This window comes from Pristis pectinata, chromosome 12 (genome assembly GCF_009764475.1).
Source record: "Pristis pectinata isolate sPriPec2 chromosome 12, sPriPec2.1.pri, whole genome shotgun sequence".
NCBI lineage: Eukaryota > Metazoa > Chordata > Chondrichthyes > Rhinopristiformes > Pristidae > Pristis > Pristis pectinata.
The window spans coordinates 43519679-43539567 of record NC_067416.1 but is presented as its reverse complement, the minus strand read 5'-3'; the positions used below and the strand labels follow the sequence as shown (position 1 = coordinate 43539567).

The following is a 19889-nucleotide window of genomic DNA, read 5'->3' as shown; positions in this document are numbered from 1 at the left end:
TTAAACTGGAAAGAGTGCAGAAAAGATTTATGAGGACGTTGCCAGGACTAGAGGGCCTGAGTTATAGGGAGAGGTTGGCCAGGCTAGGTCTTTATTCCTTGGAGCGTAGGAGAATGAGGGGTGACCTTATAGAAGTGTTTAAAATTATGAGAGGCATAGATTAGGTGGATGGTAATAGTCTTTTCCTCAGAGTAGGGGATTCCAAAACTAGGGGGCATAGATTTAGGGGAGAGGGGAAAGATTTAAAAGGGACCTGAGGGGCAACTTTTTCACGCAGAGGGTGGTGAGTATATGGAACAAGCTGCCAGAGGAAGTGGTTGAGGCAGGTACAATAGTATCATTTGAGAAGCACTTGGATAGGTACGTGGAGGGGTGGGGCTGAGACGGATATGGGTCGAACACAGGAAATTGGGACTAGCTGGGTGGGCACCATGGTCGGCATGGACTGGTTGGGCTGAAGGGCCTGTATTGTGCTGTATTGCTCTATGACTCTATGTGAGAAGGAAGGACAGGAAGGTCCAGGTTAATGAATCTGGTGGGGCTAACGGGCTGAAGTGTGTTTATTTCAGTACAAGGAGTCTCAATGAGTAAGGCAGATGAACTTAGCCCTGGATTAGTACATGGATCTACGATGTGGTAGTCATTACAGGGAATCGGTTGAGAGAAGAGCAACTCAATGTTCCAGGATTCAGATGTTTCAGATGTGACAGAGGGGGATATAAAAGAGGTGGGGGAATTACACTACTCATCAGGGAGAAGGTCACAGTGGCACTTGGAGGGATCATCCAGTGAGGGCATGTGGGTAGAGATCTGGAATAAGAAAGGTGCAATCACTATGATGAGGTTATATTACAGGCTTCCCAATAGCCAGCAGGAGATGGGAGGACCAGATATGTAGGAGGATTATGGAAAGCAACAGGGTAGTTGCAGTGGGTGACTTTAATTTCCCCAATATTGATTAGGACCCTCTTAGTACCATAAAGTCAGATGGAGCAGAATTTGTTAGGTGCATTCAGGAGGGTTTCTTGACACAGTATGAAGATAATCCAATCAGGGAAGGAGACACTGGACTTTGTATGGGGAAGTGAGCCTGGTCAGGTGATCAGGGTTTCACTGGGACAGCATTTTGAGAACAGTGATCGTAATTAGCTGAAAACTTGCGTAGTTTTGGATGAGGAAAAGACTGGATCTCGGGACAAAATGCTAAATTGGAGAAAGGCTAATTACGACAGTATTAGGTAGGAACTGGGGAGAGTAGACTGGGAGCGGCTGTTATGAGGTAAGTATGCATCTGACAGGTTGGAGTCATTTAAAGGCCCACCGGTCAGAATTCAAGACCAACATGTTCCTGCGAGGATGAAAGACAAGGATGGTAAGGTTTGGAAAAGAAGTCAAGAAGTCACATTGCAGCTGTATGAAATTTTGGTTAGGGCTCATTTAGAGTATTGTGTGCAGTTCTGGTCGCTGCTTTACAGAAAGGATGTGGAGGCTTTGGATAGGGTGCAGAAGAGGTTCACCAGGACGCTTGCTGGATTAGCTACAAGGAGAAGTAGGACAAACCTGGAGAATTGGAGGCTAAGGGATGACCTGATAGAAGTATGTAAAATTATGAGAGGGTAGATAAGAGAACTTTTCCCAGGGTGGAAATGTCAAATACTGGAGGGCGTAGCTTTTAAGGGGGAGACTGGAGAAAGTTTAAATGAGATGTTTGAGGCGAGTTTTTTTTAAATACAAATAGTGGTAGCTGCCTGGAATGCGCTGCCAATGGAAGTGGCGGAACCAGATATAATAACGTTTGAGAGGCATTTGGACAGAGACATGAACAGTCAGCAAATGGAGGGATACAGACCACATGCAGGCGGATGGGATTAGTTTGGATTGGCCTCATGGTTGGCACAGACTTCATGGGTCGAATGGCCTGTCCCTTTGCTGTACTGTTCTATGTTAAGGGGCATCTTGACAGGTACGTGACTGAGCATAGGGGGATATGGAATTAATGTGGGCAAGTGGGATTAGTCTCGATAGTCTTGACAGGCTGAAGGGCCTGCTTCTATTCTGTACAACTCTATGATTCTAATGATAGTGCTTGGGGGCAGGGGGGCAAATTTTAGCAATCAGCAAAGGATAACTAAAAAAAAATTTTAAAGGAAGAAAATACAAAGAGATTAAAACAACAAGGTATACTGAAACAGACTGCAGTAGTTTTATGTGTAGTAGAACAGAGGAAAGCTACAAAAACAAACACTGGTGCCTAGAAGCCAACACGGGGGAGCTTAATACACTGGTACCCAGCTTGGCATGACCCCACTGACAGCCAATTCATTATAGCTCACTTGGTCCAACATTGGTAGGACTGATCCTGTAACCCCTAAACTTTAAAAAAGACATCTGCTGGGGCTGTGTATTCTATTCTGGTAACCTGCAGTGATTCCCTGTCCTCCCTGTTGCCGTGCTGGGAATCTGGTGCTGCCGAGCCGGGACTAAGTCACAGAGAAATCTCAGGGCCAGGCAGAGCTGTGCATCCAAACAAAGGGGAGACAGCAGTTTCCATCACATCCATCAGAAGATGATGAGGGAGACCACAGGGTCCAGGCAGTCTTTCAGCTATTGCTCATCGCCAGCAACAGCCTGCATTCAGTGTGCTGGCCAGGATGCGGCTCTGAGCCCTGCTGCACGGTGCCCGTCACCCCAGCCTGACAGCACCAGCACTCGTGGGCACCCAATTCAATGCTGCAGAAGTGCCAATGGAGGGCAGGGATTTGAGCCAGGGTCCTGGCACAGCAATGCGGGGGCAGAGGGTCATGGCATGTTCCTGGAACAACACACAGTCAGTAATGTACCTCTTTCTATAATATCTCCTTTTATTGATGATTCCACTAGTGCTCTCATTGCTGGGAACACACCTTCAGCGCTAAGCAAGTTATCAGTGTAATAGGGAATAAGGAAATGGCAGAGAAGATGAACAAATATTAAAAGCAGACCAAACTGTATGAATCAATGGGGGCAAGAGACAATTATTACCAGAGGAAATGTGTTTGGTAAATTAATGAGACTAAGGACCATCAAATCCCCAGGACTGGATAATCTGCCTCTATGCTTCTAAAACGACTGCAGAGTTTCCAAGCTCCCAGGATTCCAGAAAAGTCCCAATGGCTTGTAAAACTTGAAACATAACCCTGCTTTACACGAAGGGAGAGTAAAAACAACAGAAAAGCCAGTCTCTTGTCTGGAAGATACTGGAGCCCACTGTAAAGGAAGTGGGCAGTCAACACAGTTTAGTAAAAGGGAAATCAGGTTTGATAAATTTATTACAGATCATTTTGAATGAAGCTAGAAGGGTGAATACAGCGAAACCAGTGGATGCCATGTATTCAGATTTTAAAAGGGAAAGGATAAAGTGCACATACACGAAATAAGGAGTCACCATATTTCAAGTAATATATGAAATGGAATAGGTTAATTGACAGAAAACAGAGCAGGGTAATTTTCAGGTTGGCAGACTATAACTTAATGGCTATTGTGGGCATCAGTTGTTTGAAATTCACATTAATAACAGTGTACTATATCCAAGTTTGCTGATGATACAAGGATGGAAGAGCAAGTTGTGAGGAGCACACACAATGTCGCAGGGGACATTGAGAGGTTAAATGTGTGCAAAAGATGGCAGATGAAACATAATGTGAGTTTTAGTACAAAGAATAAGGAAGGAGATCATTACATTGTGTGAGAAGGTTGGTGTTCAGACAGCTCATGAAAAACAAACCAAAGTCAGCATGCAGGAACAAAAAAAGCGATCAGGAAGGCAAATGTAATGCTGGCCTTTATTACGGAAAAGATAAAGTACAGAAGTTGGGAAGTCCTGCAAAACTGTATTGTGCTTTGGTACAACTACATCTGGAGTACTGAGCACAGTTTTGAATAAGAGGCAGTACAGGGAAGGTTCACCAGATTGATTCCTGGGCTGAAGGAGTTAAGTCTTAAGGTGAAAGATTAAGTAGATTAGGCCTATACCCACTGAACTTCAAAGAATGAAAGCTGATCTTCAAGTCATCGAGTCATACAGCACAAAAACAGGCCCTTTGGCTCATCATATCCCTGAATACATTTGATTCTGAGAGGGTTTCACAGAGTAGATGCTGTGAAGATGCTCCACCTGGCAGCAGAGTCCAGAACTACAGGAGGTGTAGTTTTGTGATAAAGGAATTGACATAATAAGGAATGCAGTAAACCTTCAGAATTTCATCACCAGAGAGCTGTGGATGCTGAGTCATTAAGTACTGTAAGGGAATGGACTATAAGGGAATGGACTATAAGGGAATGGACTATAAGGGAATCAGGCCTACAATCAGGTTAGCCATAACCTTACTGAATGCCAGAACACTACCAACTACTTCCATTTATGTTCTTGTATGCAAATCTGATGCAACGAATTCAACAGAGATATTGACTACAGGTTCTGTGATTTAATGACAATTAAAAACAACCATATTCTCTGTAAATGTTCTCAAGCATACACAACATAGCAATGCTATTGATCCAATAACAGTGGTGGGAGAGTCAGATTCTAAGAAAATTAACCTATAAGTAACTGCACATGAATATAACAATTACTCCAACCTACACATGCACACATGGAAAGGGAGAACCAAGTTCCTTATCAGAGCTAAAAGAAACACAGAAAACACTACAAAGACACTCAGCAAGTCAGGCTGCACCCGGAACACAGCACAGGAACAGGCCCTTCGGCCCACATTGTTGTGCCGAACTAATTAAGCTAATGACACCAAATCTCTTCTGCCTGCACATGGTCCATATCCCTCCATTCTCTGCATATTCATGTGCCTATCTCAGAACTCTTAAACACCTCTATCATATCTGCCTCCACCACCACCCCTGGCAGCACATTCCAGGCACCCACCACTCTCTGCGTAAAAAACTTGCCCCACACATCCCCTTTTTGAGCTTTCCCCCCCTCACCTTAAATACATGCCCTCTAGTATTAGACATTGATTCTGGGAAAAGATACTGGATGTCTACTCTATCTATGTCTCTCATCATTTTATAAACTTCAATCAGGTCTCCCCTCAGTCTCCACCGCTTCAGAGAAAACAACCTTAGTTTGTCCAATCTTTCCTGAAAATACATGCCCTCTAATCCAGGCAGCATCCTGGTAAACCTCTTCTGAACCCTCACCATAGACTCCACATCCTTACAATAATGGGGTGGCCAGAATTGAATGCAATACTCCAGATGTGGCCTTACCAGAGTTTTATAAAGCTGCAACATAACTTCCTGACTCTTGAACTCAATGCCTTGACTAATATTACGCCCCCTTTACCACCCTATCGACTTGTGCGACCACTTTCAAGGAGCTATGGATTTGGACCCCAAGATCCCTCTGTACATCACCACTGTTAGGGGTCCTGCCATTAACTGTGTACTTTCCCTTTACATTTAATCCCCCAAAGTACAACACCTCACACTTGGCCAGATTAAACTCCATCTGCCATTTCTCCACCCATATCTACAACTGGTCTACATCCCACTGTATCCTTTAGCAACCTTCTACACTATCCACACCACCACCAATCTTTGTGTCATCAGCAGACTTACTAACCCACCCATCCACATTTTCATCCAAGTCATTTATATACATCACAAACAGAGGTCCCAGTATGGATCTCTGTGGAACACCACTAGACACTGACGTTCAGTCAGAATAAGACAATTGACCACTACCATGTCTTTTATGGGCAAGCCAATTCTGAATCCAAATGGCCATGTCACTGTGGATCCCATGCAGGGACCATGAGCCTACCATGAGGGACCTTGTTGAATGCTTTATTAAAATCTATGTAGACAACATCCACAGCTCTACCTTCATCAATCACCTTTGTCACCTCCTTGAAAAACTGAGTTGTTAGTAAGACACGACCTGCCCTGCACAAAGCTACTTAGGCCATACTTTTCCAAATATTCACAAATCCTATCTCCATGAATCCTCTCCAATAGCTTCCCTACCAGTGATGTGAGACTCACTGGCCTATAGTTTCCAGGATTATCCCTATTTCCCTTCTTAAACAATGGAACAACATTAGCTACTCGCTAGTACTCCAGGACCTTGCCTGTGGCTAGAGAAGACACAAAGATCTTGGTCAAAATCCCAGCAATCTCATCTCTTGCCTCTCTCAATAACCTGGTGTACGTCCCATCAGGCCCTGGAGACTTATCGATCTTAGTGTTCTTCAAGAGACCCAATACCACCTCATTCTTTATCTCAAAATGTCCTAGCATATCATGATGCTTCACACCGTTCTCATTACTCTATGTCCCTTTCCTTGGTAAATACCAACACAATGTACTCATTTAGGACCTTGCTCACATCCTCTGCCTCCAAGCACACATTCCCACTTTTATCCTTGAGTGGTCCTACCCTCTCCCTAGTTATCCTCTTGTTCTTGATGTATGTATAAAATGCCTTGGGATTCTTGTTAATCCTACTTGGCAATGACTTTCCACTGCCCCTCCTGGCTCTCCCAATTCCCTTCTTTTCCGGCTTCTTTATATTCCTCAAGGGCCCTGTTCAATTTTAACTGTCTAAACCTTACATACGCTTCCATTTTCTTCTTGACCAAATTCACCACCTCTTTCATCATCCAAGGTTCCCTGACCTTGCCATCCTTGTCCTTCCTTCTTACCGGAATATACCGGTCCTGCACTCTGTGTAGTTGGTCTTTAAACATCCTCCACGTCAGATGTGGACACCCAATAACAGTTGTTCCCAATTAACTCTCCCTAGCTCCTGCCTAATACTCTAGTAATTTACCCTGCTCCAATTTAATACTTTCCTACAAGGTCCATTCATAGCTATCTTAAAACTTAGAGGGTTGTGATCAATGTTTCCTAAATGCTCACTGCAGTCAGGATCGTTTCCCAACACCAGGTCCAGTATGGCTCCTCATCTAGTTGGACTATCTACATACTGTTTTGAGAAACTCTCCTGTATGGACCGAACAAATTCAACCCCATCTAACCCTCTTGCATTAAGGAGGTCCCTGTCTATACTGAGGAAGTTGAAGTTATCCATGGCAACAACCCAGTTGTTTTTGGCACCTTTCCCTAATCTGCCTACATATCTGTTTCTCAATATCCAGGTGGCTACTGGGGGAGGTGGGGGGGGGGGGGGGGGGGGGGGGGGGGTGTCTATAGTATAATCCAACTAGAGTAATTGCACCTTTCTCCTTTTTGAGTTCTACTCCATTATATCCCCTGTGATATGGTCCCTGATTATTCGTGCAACTCCTCCCCCTCTTTTATCTCCCTCTCTATCTCGTCTGAAACATCGAAACCCTGGAACATTAAGCAGCCAGTCCTGTCCCTCTCTCACCCAAGTTTCTGTAATGGCCATACATCATAGTTCCATGTATTGATCCATGGTCTAAGTTCATCTCCCTTACCCTTAATACTCCTTACATTAAAATACACACACTTGAACCCCTCCGTCCCATCGTGTATATGACCTTGCTCCTGCCTGTCCTTCCTTACAGACTTACTGGTCAGGACATCTAACTTCCCTTCCATCCCTCCACTTTCTGACCTGGCCCTCTGGTTCCCATTCAATTCAGTCTCAACTTCCAGCCTCCTATCTGCCTCACTGCTACTTTGGATCCCACCCCTGCCAATCTAGTTTAAACCCTCGCTAGTAACACTAGCAAATCTGCCTGCCCCTCCAGTTCAGATGCAACCTATCCCTCTTGTGCAGGTCACCTCTGTGGAAAGAGATACAGAGTTAACAATTCAGGTCAAAGAGCCTTCTTCAGAACTGGCAAGGAGACAAAGGTGGTTATTAAGCTGTAGGGAGGGTGGAGGAGGATATGTCTCTGAATGGTAAAACCAGAGTAACCTGGGGATAAGCTGAAAACAAAGTATTCTGGTCAATGAGTGAATGGGAGCAGTTAGAGAGCAAGAACACAGACAAAGAATGTAGGACTTGTGAAAAGCACAGCAGGATGACATTGGTGGGAGGTCAGGCTGGGTAAGTCCTCTACTCCCAGAGAAAAAAGAAACACCTCAGATGTCACTTTGACCCTTCCCAAATATCTGGTCCCAAACAGGCTCATCTTTACCATGGACATACAATCTCTTTACACCTCCATCCCACATCTGGGGACCCTCCTCCTCTTCCCTGAGCTGGGGTCCAACCATTTCCCCTCTATCAACACACTCATTCGCCTGATTTCACTGAACAGCTTCTCCTTCACTGAGGACAGTGTTGGTAACTTTAATGTTCTAGAGCATGTTGATATCAAGAGAGAAGATGTGTTGGAGCTGTTAGAAAACATTAGGACAGTTAAGTCCCCGGGACCTGACAGAGTATTCCCCAGGCTGCTCCGCGAGGCAAGGGAGGAGATTGCTGAGCCTTTGGCTAGGATCTTTGAGTCCTCGTTGTCCATGGGAATGGTAATGGAGGATTGGAGGGTGGCAAATGTTGTCCCCTTATTCAAAAAAGGTAGTAGGGATAGTCCAGGGAATTATAGACCAGTGAGCCTTGCATCTGTGGTGGGCAAGCTATTGGAAAGGATTCTTAGAGATAGGATCTATGAGCATTTAGAGAATCATGGACTGATTAGGGACAGCCAGCATGGCTTTGTGAAAGGCAGATCATGTCTCACAAGCCTGATAGGGTTCTTTGAGGAAGTGACCAGACAGATTGATCAGGGTAGTGCAGTACATGGATTTTAGTAAGGCATTTGACAAGGTTCCACATGGCAGGCTTCTTCAGAAGGTCAGAGGGCATGGGATCCATGGAAGCTTGGCCATGTGGATTCAGAATTGGCTTGCCTGTAGAAAGCAGAGGGTTGTGGTGGAGGGAGTGCATTCAGATCGGATGGCTGAGACTAGCGGTGTCCCACAAGGATCAGTGCTTTTCGTGCTTTTTATTAATGACTTGGATGAGGGGGTAGAAGGGTGGGTTGGCAAGTTTGCAGACGACACAAAGGTTGGTGGTGTTGTGGATAGTGTGCAGGATTGTCAAAGATTGCAGAGGGATATTGATAGGATGCAGAGCTGGGCTGAGAAGTAGCAGATGGAGTTCAATCCGAAGAAGTGTGAGCACTTTGGAAGGACAGACTCCAAGTTAATGGCAGGATTCTTGGTAGTGTGGAGGAGCAGAGGGATCTGGGGGTCCATATCCACAGATCCCTGAAAGTTGCCTCACAGGTGGATAGGGTAGATAAGAAAGCTTAGGGCGTGTTAGCTTTCATAAGTCGAGGGATCGAGTTTAAGAGCCGCAAGGTAATGATGCAGCTCTGTAAAACTCTGGTTAGACCACACTTAGAGTACTGTGTCCAGTTCTGGTCACCTCATTATAGGAAGGATATGGAAGCATTGGAAAGGGTGCAGAGGAGACTTACCAGGATGCTGCCTGGTTGAGAGAGTATGTATTATGAGGAGAGACTGAGGGAGAGAGGGCTTTACTCTTTGGAAAGGAGGAGGATGAGAGGAGACATGATAGTGGTGTACAAAATATTAAGAATAGAGTATACAGCCAGCGCCTCTTTCCCAGGGCACCAATGCTCAATACAAGAGGGCATGGCTTTAAAGTAATGGGTGGGAAGTTCAAGGGAGATATCAGTGGAAGGTTTTTTACCCAGAGAGTGGTTGGGGCATGGAATGCGCTGCCTGGGGCGGTGGTGGAGGTAGGTACATTGGTCAAATTCAAGAGATTGCTAGATAGGCATATGGAGGAATTTAAAACAGAGGGATATGTGGGGGGGAAGGGGTTAGATAGTCTTAGGCGAGGTTTAAAGGTCAGCACAACATTGTGGGACGAAGGGCCTGTATTGTGCTGTACTGTTCTATGTTCTATGTCTATGTTCAACTCCACTCACTTTCTCCAGATAATTTCATTAACTTTGCCGCCAATTTCTACCCTGTTCTCAGCTTCCTATGGGCCATCTCTGACTCTTTACTTTTCTGGTCACTGTCTCCGTCTCCGGAGATAGGCTAGCTACTAACATCCATTGCAAGCCTACAGACTCCCACAGCTATCTAGACAACTCTTTGTCCCATCTTACCTCCTGCAAGGACTCTTTTCCATTCTCCAGGTTCTCAGTCTTGGTCATATTTGCTCTGATGAGACTTTTCATACCAGTGCCTCTGAAATGTTTTCCACATTCCGGAACTGTGGCTTCCTCTCTATCATTGTTCACAAAGCCCTTGACTGCATCTCATCTTCCTGTGCCTCTGCTCTTACCCCTTCTCCTCTGGGACAGAACAAGGATGGAGTTTCCCTGGTCCTCACATTCCACCTCACCAGCCTCCACATTCCAACAGATCATTCTCCACAATTTCCACTACCTTCAGAGATTCCACCAGTAGATGCATCTTTCCCTTTCCGCCCCTTCCAGCATTTCGCAGGGACCTTATCTTCATGACACCCTTGTCCATTCTTCTGTTCCTACCAACCACCCAACTTTTTACAGCACTGTCCTTTGCAATCTCAGGTGATGCAACACTTGTCCTTTTACCTCTTCCCTTCCCACCAGCCAGTCTTTCCAGGTGAAACAGTGATTCACTTGCGCTTCATCCAATCTAGTGCACTGCAGCCAGTATTCACAGTGTGGCCTCCTCCACACTGGAGAAACCAAACACAAACCGAGAGAACGCTTTGTGGAGCATATGTGTTCCATCCTCAGGGGCAACCCCAAGCTTCCCAGTGCCTGCCACTTTAGTTCTCTACCCCATTAGTCTGAGTTACACTGAGGCCCAATGCAAGCTTCAGCAACTGTCCTTATTTGCCATCTGGGCACACTAGAGCCTTCTGGATTTAACGTTGAATTCAACAGCGTCAGGTAACTTTCTCTCTCTGTTTATGTCAATCACCCATTTGTGATATTGGCTCAGCTTGGTTTTTTTTTCCCCCCATTTTTAATTTTTTACTCTCTGGGAGCGGACGATGTGCCCAGCCATGTTTTCCTGCTCTGCATTTCCAACTGCTACGTTCTTTTGTCAATGTTCTCACTGTCCAACTGCTCCAATTCACTCTGACCAAATTATCTTAAGAACATAGAACAGTACAGCACAGAAACAGGCCCTTTGGCCCACAATGTCTGTGCAGACTATGGTGCCAAATTCAACTAATCCTACCTGCCTGCATATGATGCGTATCCCTCCATTCCCTGTATGTTCAAGTGCCTAATTAAATGCCTCTTAAAGACCACCACTGTATCTCCCTCCACCATCCCCCACCTCGGCAGTGTGTTCCAGGCACCTACCTCACTGTGTAAAAAAAAGCCTCAAATATCTTCTTTAAATTTAAGCAATGCCCTCTAGAATTTGACATTTTTTTCCCCTCAGAAAAGGAGTCTGACTATCTGGCCAATCTATCAGGTCACCCCTCAGCCTCCGCCACTCCAGAGAAAACAATCCAAGTTTGTCCAACCTCTCGTTATAGCCAATACTTTCTAATCCAGGCAACATCCTGATGAACTTCTTCTGCACCCTGTCCATAGCCTCCACATCCTTCCTCTAATGTATGCTACGTTGGTGCCGGAAGCGTGGCGACACTTGCGGGCTGCCCTCAGAACACTCTACGCAAAAGATGCATTTCACTGTGTTTTGATGTACACGTGACCAATAAAGAAATCTTATCTTATAATGCAGCAACCAGAACTGCAACAACTCTCCAAATGTCCCCTAACCAAAGTTTTATGCCGCCCCAACACAACTTCCCTACTTTTATACTCTACACACTGACCAATAAAGGTAAGCATGGCGTATGCCTTTCTTTACCACCCTATCTACTTGTGTTGCCACTTTCAGTGAGCTATGGATTTGCATCCCAAGATCCAGCCATGCTCCTAAGGGTCCTGCCGTTAACAATATACTTTCCTCTTCAGCTGGCCTCTCAGTGCAACACCTCACACTTGTCCAGATGAAACTCCATCTGCCATTTCTCTGCCCACATCTCCAACTGATATACATCCTGCTGTGTCATTCGATAACTGCCTTCACTATCTGTAATTATGTTGTGTCTGCAATCTTGCTAATCAGCACATTTACATTTTCATCCAATCATTTCTTAGAAGGCATGGTAGTGTAGCGGTTAGCATAATGCCACTTCAGCGCCAACGACCGGTGTTCAATTCTGGCCACTGTCTGTAAGGAGTTTGTACGTTCTCCCCATGTCTGCGTGGGTTTCCTTTCACATTCCAAAGACGTACAGGTTAGGAAGCTGTGGGCATGCTATGTTGGCACCAGAAGCGTGGCGACACTTGCGGGCTGCCCCCAGAACACTCTACGCAAAAGATGCATTTCACTGTACGTTTCAATGTACATGTGACCAGTAAAGAAATCTTATCTTACAAACAGCTTATCCCCGTGGTTACCGTGGTTTTACCCTACTAGAAACATCCCCATCCCCCACACTCCCTGCAGCTTAACAAGCTTTTGTTTCCTTCCCAGTTCTGATGAAGGGCTTTGACCTGAAACATTAAATGTGTTCGTCTTTCCACAGATGCAGCCTGACCTGCTGAGTATTTCCAGCATTTTCTGTTTTTATTTTATATTTCCAGCATCTACAGTTTTTTGGTTTCCCTATCAGAGCTTCCTGCACATTATTGTAAATATTACAGGAATGCCCACAGTCCTGAATTTATTCACGTTGGACGGTTGACATTTGTCAAAAATATTAAACCATGGATTAGAGATAGTATGAAAATCCTATTCATCCTGACAAAACATTATGTGGTCCTGTTCTGCATGACTCACTTCAAGTTGGCAGCCTTCAATCTGTCCCATCATCTCCCTTTTCCCTAGAGTGCCCAATGCTTTCTGGAGATACAGGTACCAATCCATAGAACCATAGAAAGTACAGCTCAAAACAGGCCCTTCGGCCCACAATGTTGTGCTGACCTTTAAACCTTGCCTAAGACCATCTAACCCCTTCCCCCCACATATCCCTCTATTTTAAATTCCTCCATATGCTTATCTAACAATCTCTTGAATTTGACCAATGTACCTTCCTCCACCAACGCCCCAGGAAGTGCATTCCATGCCCTACCCACTCTCTGGGTAAAAAACCTCCCTCTGATATCTCCCTTGAACTTCCCACCCATTACTTTAAAGCCATGCCCTCTTGTATTGAGCACTGGTGCCCTGGGAAAGAGGCACTGCCTGTCTATCTACTCTTCTTAATATTTTGTATACCTCTATCATGTCTCCTCTCATCCTCCTTCTTTCCAAAGAGTAAAGCCCTAAGTCTCTCCTCATAATCCAGGTAGCATCCTGGTAAATCTCCTCTGCACCCTTTCCAACACTTCCACATCCTTCCTATAATGAGGCGACCAGAACTGGACACAGTACTCTAAGTGTGGTCTAACCAGAGTTTTGTAGAGCTGCATCATTACCTCACGGCTCTTAAACTCGATCCCATGACTTATGAAAGCTAACATCCCATAAGCTTTTTTAACTACCCTATCCACCTGTGAGGCAACTTCCAGGGATCTATGGATATGAACCCCTAGATCCCTCTGCTCCTCCACACTACCCAGAATCCTGCCATTAAATTTGTACTCCGCCTTGGAGTTTGTCCTTCCAAAGTGTACCACCTCACACTTCTCCAGATTGAACTCCATCTGCCACTTCTCAGCCCAGCTCTGCATCCTATCAATGTCTCTCTGCAATCTTCGACAGTCCTCTACACTATCCACACCACCACCAACCTTTGTATCGTCTGCAAACTTGCCAACACACCCTTCTACCCCCCTCATCCAAGTCATTAATAAAAATCACGAAAAGCAGAGGTCCCAGAACCCATCCTTGTGGGACACTGCTAGTAACAGCCCTCCAATCTGAATGCACTCCCTCCACCACAACCCTCTGCTTTCTACAGGCAAGCCAATTTTGAATCCACAAGGCCAAGCCTCCCTGAAGAAGCCTACCATGTGGAACCTTGTCAAATGCCTTACTAAAATCTTCCTGGTCACCTCCTCAAAGAACCCTATCAGGCTTGTGAGACATTATCTGCCTTTCACAAAGCCACGTTAGCTGTCCCTGATCAGACCATGATTCTCTAAATGTCCATAGATCCTATCTCTAAGAATCTTTTCCAACAGCTTGCCCACCACAGACATAAGGCTCACTGGTCTATAATTCCCTGGAATATCCCAACTACCTTTTTTTGAAGAAGGGGACAACATTTGCCACCCTCCAATCCTCCAGTACCATTCCCATGGACAACGAGGACTCAATCCTAGCCAACGGTTCAGCAATCTCCTCCCTCGCCTCACGGAGCAGACTGGGGAATATTCTGTCACACCCTGGGGACTCATCTGTCCTAATACTTTCTAACAGCTCTAACACATCCTCCCTCTTGACATCTACATGCTCTAGAACATTAACCTTACCAGCACTGTCCTCGGCATCATCCAGGCCCCTCTCATTGAGGACCTCACCCACTTCCACAGCTTCCAGGCACGTCTTCCCACCTTTGTCTCTAATCGGTCCTACCTTTACTCTCGCCATCCTTCTGCTCTTCACATAACTGAAAAACGCCTTGGGATTTTCCTTAACCCTACTCGCCAAGGCCTTTTCATGTCCCCTTCTTGTTCTCCTCAGCTCCTTCTCAAGTTCCTTCCTCGCTACCTTATATTCCTCAAGAGGCCTATCTGATCCTTGCTTCCTAAACCTTATGTATGCTGCCTTCTTCTTCCTAACTAGTTCCACCTCTCTTGTCACCCATGGTTCCTTCTCTGCCTCACCAGGACAAATTTATCCCTAACATCCTGCAAGAGATCCCTGAACAACGACCACATCTCCATAGTACATTTCCCTTCAAAAATGTCAGCCCAATTCACACTCGCAAGTTCTAGCCTTATAGCCTCATAATTTGCCCTTCCTCAATTAAATATCTTCCTTTCCTCTTTGCTCCTATCCTTGCCCATGACAATGCTAAAGTTTAGGGAACGGTGGTCACTGTCCCCCAAATGCTCACCCACTGAGAGATCTGTCACCTGACCCCGTTCATTACTTAATACTACACCTAATATGGCATTCCCCTTAGTTGGCCTGTCAACATACTGTGACAAGAATCCGTCCTGAACACAATTTACAAACTCTGCCCCGTCTAAACCTTTGGTACTAAGCAGGTAGCAATCAATATTTGGGAAGCTGAAGTCTCCCATGATAACAACCCTGTTATTCTTGCACCTTTCCAAAATCTGCCTTCCAATCTGCTCCTCAGTATCCTTGCTGCTACTGGGGGGCCTATAGAATACTCCCAGTAGAGTAACTGCTCCTTTCTTGTTCCTAACTTCCACCCATACTGACTCTAGAGAGGATCCTTCTACATTATCTACCCTTTCTGCATCTGTATTAGTATCCCTGACCAGTAATCCCACCCCTCCTCCCTATCCCTTTTAAAACACTGAAATCCAGGAATATTCAGTATCCATTCCTGCCCTGGTGACAGCCAAGTCTCTGCAACAGCCACAATATCGTAGTTCCACGTATTTATCCAAGGTGTTAGTTCATCACTCCTATTCCTGATACTTCTTGCATTTAAGTAAATGCACTTTAGCCCATCCACCTATCTACTTTTATACCCTATACTCTGCTTCTCCTTCTTCAAAGCCTCTCTATATGTTAGATCTGACTTTACTTCTTCCACTGACCGACCCCTGTGGTTCCCATCCCCCTTGCAAACTAGTTTAAACCCTCCCGAACTACACTAGCAAACCTGCCTGCAAGGATATTGGTCCCCCTCAGGTTCAGGTATAACTCATTCATTCTGTATAGGTCCCACATTCCCCAGAAGAGATCCCAATGATCCAAAAATCTAAAGCCTTGCCCCCTGCACCAACTCCTCAGTCACGCATTCATCTGCCATCTCCTCCTATTCTTACCTTCACTATGACGTGGCACTGACAGCAATCCTGAGATCGCTACCCTTGAGGTCCTGTTCTTCAGCCTTCTGCCTAGCTTGCTAAACTCGCTCTGCAGGACCTCATCCCTCTTTCTACCTATTTCTACTAAGGTACGGTGCACTTACTCATGGAATAGAAGCTCAAGCACAGTGTAGCTATGTAACGGTGGGGCAGAGAGAATTGGAAAAAGATGCATCTAAAAGAGATTTGGAGGGGTTTAGAGGGATATGGGCCAAACACGGGCAAATGGGACTAGCTTGGTGGGCAGTATGGTTGGCATGGACAAGTTGGGCCAAAGGATCTGTTTCCATGCATGAGAGAAAAATACAAACAAATGACAGAGGGGAGACGCTCAAGGGGAAGGTGGGAGAAGAAAGGGAGACCAGGTGAGGGGAGGCAGGAGTGAGGTGGGAAGGAGACTGGGGAACAAAAGGGCCCTTCTCAGGGTAGCAGGAGACTGGAGAGGTAGTGCAGGAATCAGTACTAGCTATTCACAGTAGGGAGAAGGATGTAGAGAGGCGTCAAGGGAATATAGACAAATTAAGTTAGTGGACAAGAACACAGAAAATATACAGTATTGTGTGAAAATGTGAGGTCAACAACTTTGGTACACAAAACAGAAAAACGTTTTTCTTTTAAATGGGTCATAGAGTCACAGAGTAATACAGCACAGAATCAGGCCCTGTGACTCAGGCCCCCCCAGTCCTGGCAACATCCGTGAATCTTTTCTGCACCTTCTCCAGCTTAATCACATCCTTCTTACAGTACAGTGACCAGAACTGCACACAATATTCCTCACCATCATCTTGTACAGCTGAGATACAATGTCCCACCTCTTGCACTCATTGCCCTGTCCGATGAAGCCAAACATGCCATATGCCTTCTTCACCACCTTGTCTACCTGTGTCACCACTTACAGGGAACTATGTATTGTACCTCCAGGTCTCTCTGTTCTACAACACTCCCCAGGGCCTTATCATTCACTGTGTATGTCCTGCCCTAGTTTGACTTCCCAAAATGCATCACTTCACACTTGTCTGAGTTAAATTTCATCTGCCATTCCTTTTCCCACTTTCCCAGTTGATCCAAGTCCTGTTGTAACCTTAAACAACCTTCTTCACTGTCCACTACACCACCAATTTTCCACAAACTTACTGATCATGCTACCTACGTTCTCATCCAAATCATTAATATGAATTACTAACAACATGGACCCAGCACCGATACTTGCAGTGCACAACTGGTCACAGGCCTCCGATCTGAAAAACAACCCTCTACTACCAACCTTGGAAATTATTTGAGAAGGTTAGGTAGGGATAGTATCTGGAAAAGCATGGACTTATTAGGAATAATCATCATGGCTTTGTGCAGGGGAAGTCATGGTCTACGTTCTATGACTCCTAACACCAAGCCAATTTTGTATCCAATTGGCTAGTTCACCCTGGATCCATGTGATCTAACCTTCCCGAGCACCCTACCTGGTGGGATCTTGTTAAAAAGCCTTGCTAAACAACGTCAACTGCCTTGCTCTCGTTAGATTTGTGAGACATGATTTCCCATGCACAAAGACACACTGACTATCCATATTCAGTCCTCATCTTTCCAAATGCAGATAGGTGCTGTCTTTCAGAATCCAGTACTTTCCCACCACTCATGTTAGGCTCACCGGTCTGTTGTTTCCTAGCTTGTCCTTGCACCCCTTTTTAAATAAATGCAGGTAATGTTGGGAGCTAGTTGTATTTGCATACAAGTCACTGAAAGCCAACATGCAGGTGCAGGAAATAATTAGGAAGGCAAATGGTGTGCTAGCATTTAATGCGAGCGGATTTGAATACTGGTGCAAGGAAGGCTTGTTGGAATTGTATAGGGCTTCAATGAGAAGGCACCTGGGGTATTGTGCAGTTTCGGGCTCCTTACCTAAGGAGTGCAGAGAAGATTCCCCATGTTTGCCGTTCGAGGAGGGATTGGGTAGACGAGGCCACTATTCTTCTTTGGAAGATTGAGATCAATTGAAACGCACACAATTCTTACAAGGCTTGACATGCTAGATGTAGGGAGGATGATGTCCTAGCTGAGATAGTCTAGAAGCAGGAGACACAGTCTCAGGATAAGGGGGAGGCTGACTTGGGCTGGCATAAGGAGAAATGTATTTTCTCAGAGTGGTAAATCTTTGCAATTATCTATCACAGAGGGCAGTGGAGGCTCAAAGCAAAAATTTATGTTTCTGGATAGTAAGACAAACTAGATATATGAGAGAGTGCAGGAAAAGGGAACTGAGGCAGATCAGCCATGATCTTGATGAGTGGTTCAGAATGCTGGAGGAACAAAATAGCCTACTTCTGCTCCTATTTTTTATGTTCTTGTTTGAGGGTGGGGCAAAGGGGAGGTGGGAAGTGAAGGTGGGGAAGAGGAGGTGCAGAAGAGGGCAAGTGGGAATGGGGGTGAAGTAAGAGTGACAGCAGGGAAAAGTTGAGATAGGTGATGGGGGAAACAGAAGAGAAAGAAGGAAGGGAGACAGGAGAGAGAATATGGAGACAAAGTGGGGAGAAAGGTGGATACTGAAGAAGGTACCACATGGAGAAAAACTCATGCCGATTCGAGTTCCTCAGGGCAACATCCTAGACTGAACATCCTTCAGATGCTTTATGACTGACCTTTCTTCCCCTAAGATCAGAAGTGGGGGTGTTTGCCAATGTATACACAATGTTCAAGTGCATTCATAACTCCTCAAAAAAGCCCACTGTGCATGTCTGCCTTCAGCATGACCTAGATAACATTCAGTAACCTTCACACCACACAAAAGTCAGGTAATGGCATCTCCAATAAACTGATGTACACACAATATTCAATAGCAGTACCTTTGCCAATGCCCTGACTGGGTGTCACCATTGACCAGAAGCCTAGCTGGACTGAGAAATACAGAGCAGTTCAAAGGCTGTATATCTTGTGATGAGCAACTCACCTTTAGACACCTACATGCACAAATCAGGATTGACAGAATACACTCCACTTCCAAACAGCTCCTACAAATCTCAAGCAGCTCAGCATCGCCCAGTTCACTTGACTGGCATCTTCTCCAACCACTTAAACAGTCATTCCTTCCAACACCAGCAAACCATGGCTTGATTATGCACAATACATAACTTGCTGCAACCTGCTGAAGTTTATTCCACAGTATCCCAAATCTGTGAATTCTGCTACATGGAAGGAAAAGGGGAGCAGACACATGGGAACAGAGTCACTTCCAGGTTCCCAATCAGTTCACATTACATCCTGATTTGATAATGTATCAGTATTTCATTGTTATCATTGGATTTCTAACGATGTGGCAGCACATTTGCTGTATGGATGTAGTGACTTAAAAAGGCAATTCAATAGTACTTTTTCAAAGGACAATAGCTGGAGTTGTCAGAAAGGAGAGACAGAAGTGGCATGAGAGCGAAAGAAAGAAGAGAGAAAGAGGGGAGGAGAGAGAGAAAGAGGCAGGAAAGAGAGAGGCAGGAGAGAGCGTGAAAAAAGGCAAGAGTGAGGGAAAAGACAGTGTGAGAGAGAGGGGGAGAGAGACAAAAGAGGAAAGACGGATAGAGTATTTGAAGGAAAATTTGGCTGGTTATTCTGTCCTTTTGGGCATTTACGCACCTCTTCCGAATATAATTTAAAGTTACACCTTTAGTTTGCTACTAGGCATCTGGTTACAAAAGCAATTCTATATGTTACTCTCTCTACCAATGCACTTCAAACAGGAGATTATGATAGTTCGCGTTTGGTCTAATAAATCTTTGTCACTTGGGGGGTCATTAAAATAAAGGGACAAATTGGGAGAAGCAAATGGGTAGAGAAAGGAATAAATAAATGAAAATTAAAGGGGAAGAAAGAAAAAGATGTTAATAGCAGTAACATTTGTAAAGACATCAACAGCAATTTATTTAAATATAAAAATAGTAATGGATGAGACTGGAGGAC

General features: G+C 45.1%; 1 protein-coding gene across 2 annotated transcripts in view; it reads right to left on the bottom strand.

The window, feature by feature from the left end:
- Positions 1-19889, bottom strand: part of rufy2 (RUN and FYVE domain containing 2) — a 96891-nt gene that overhangs the window by 28192 nt on the left and 48810 nt on the right. Inside the window, exon 13 of one of the 2 annotated variants that reach the window (XM_052027863.1) lies at positions 10970-19711. The exons of the other annotated variant lie outside the window; for it this stretch is intronic. Coding sequence (XP_051883823.1) covers positions 19633-19711 — 79 coding nt within the window. The 3' untranslated portion in view covers positions 10970-19632. Of the gene's footprint in view, positions 1-10969; positions 19712-19889 lie in introns of those variants that run through there. 2 annotated transcript variants of the gene reach the window in all.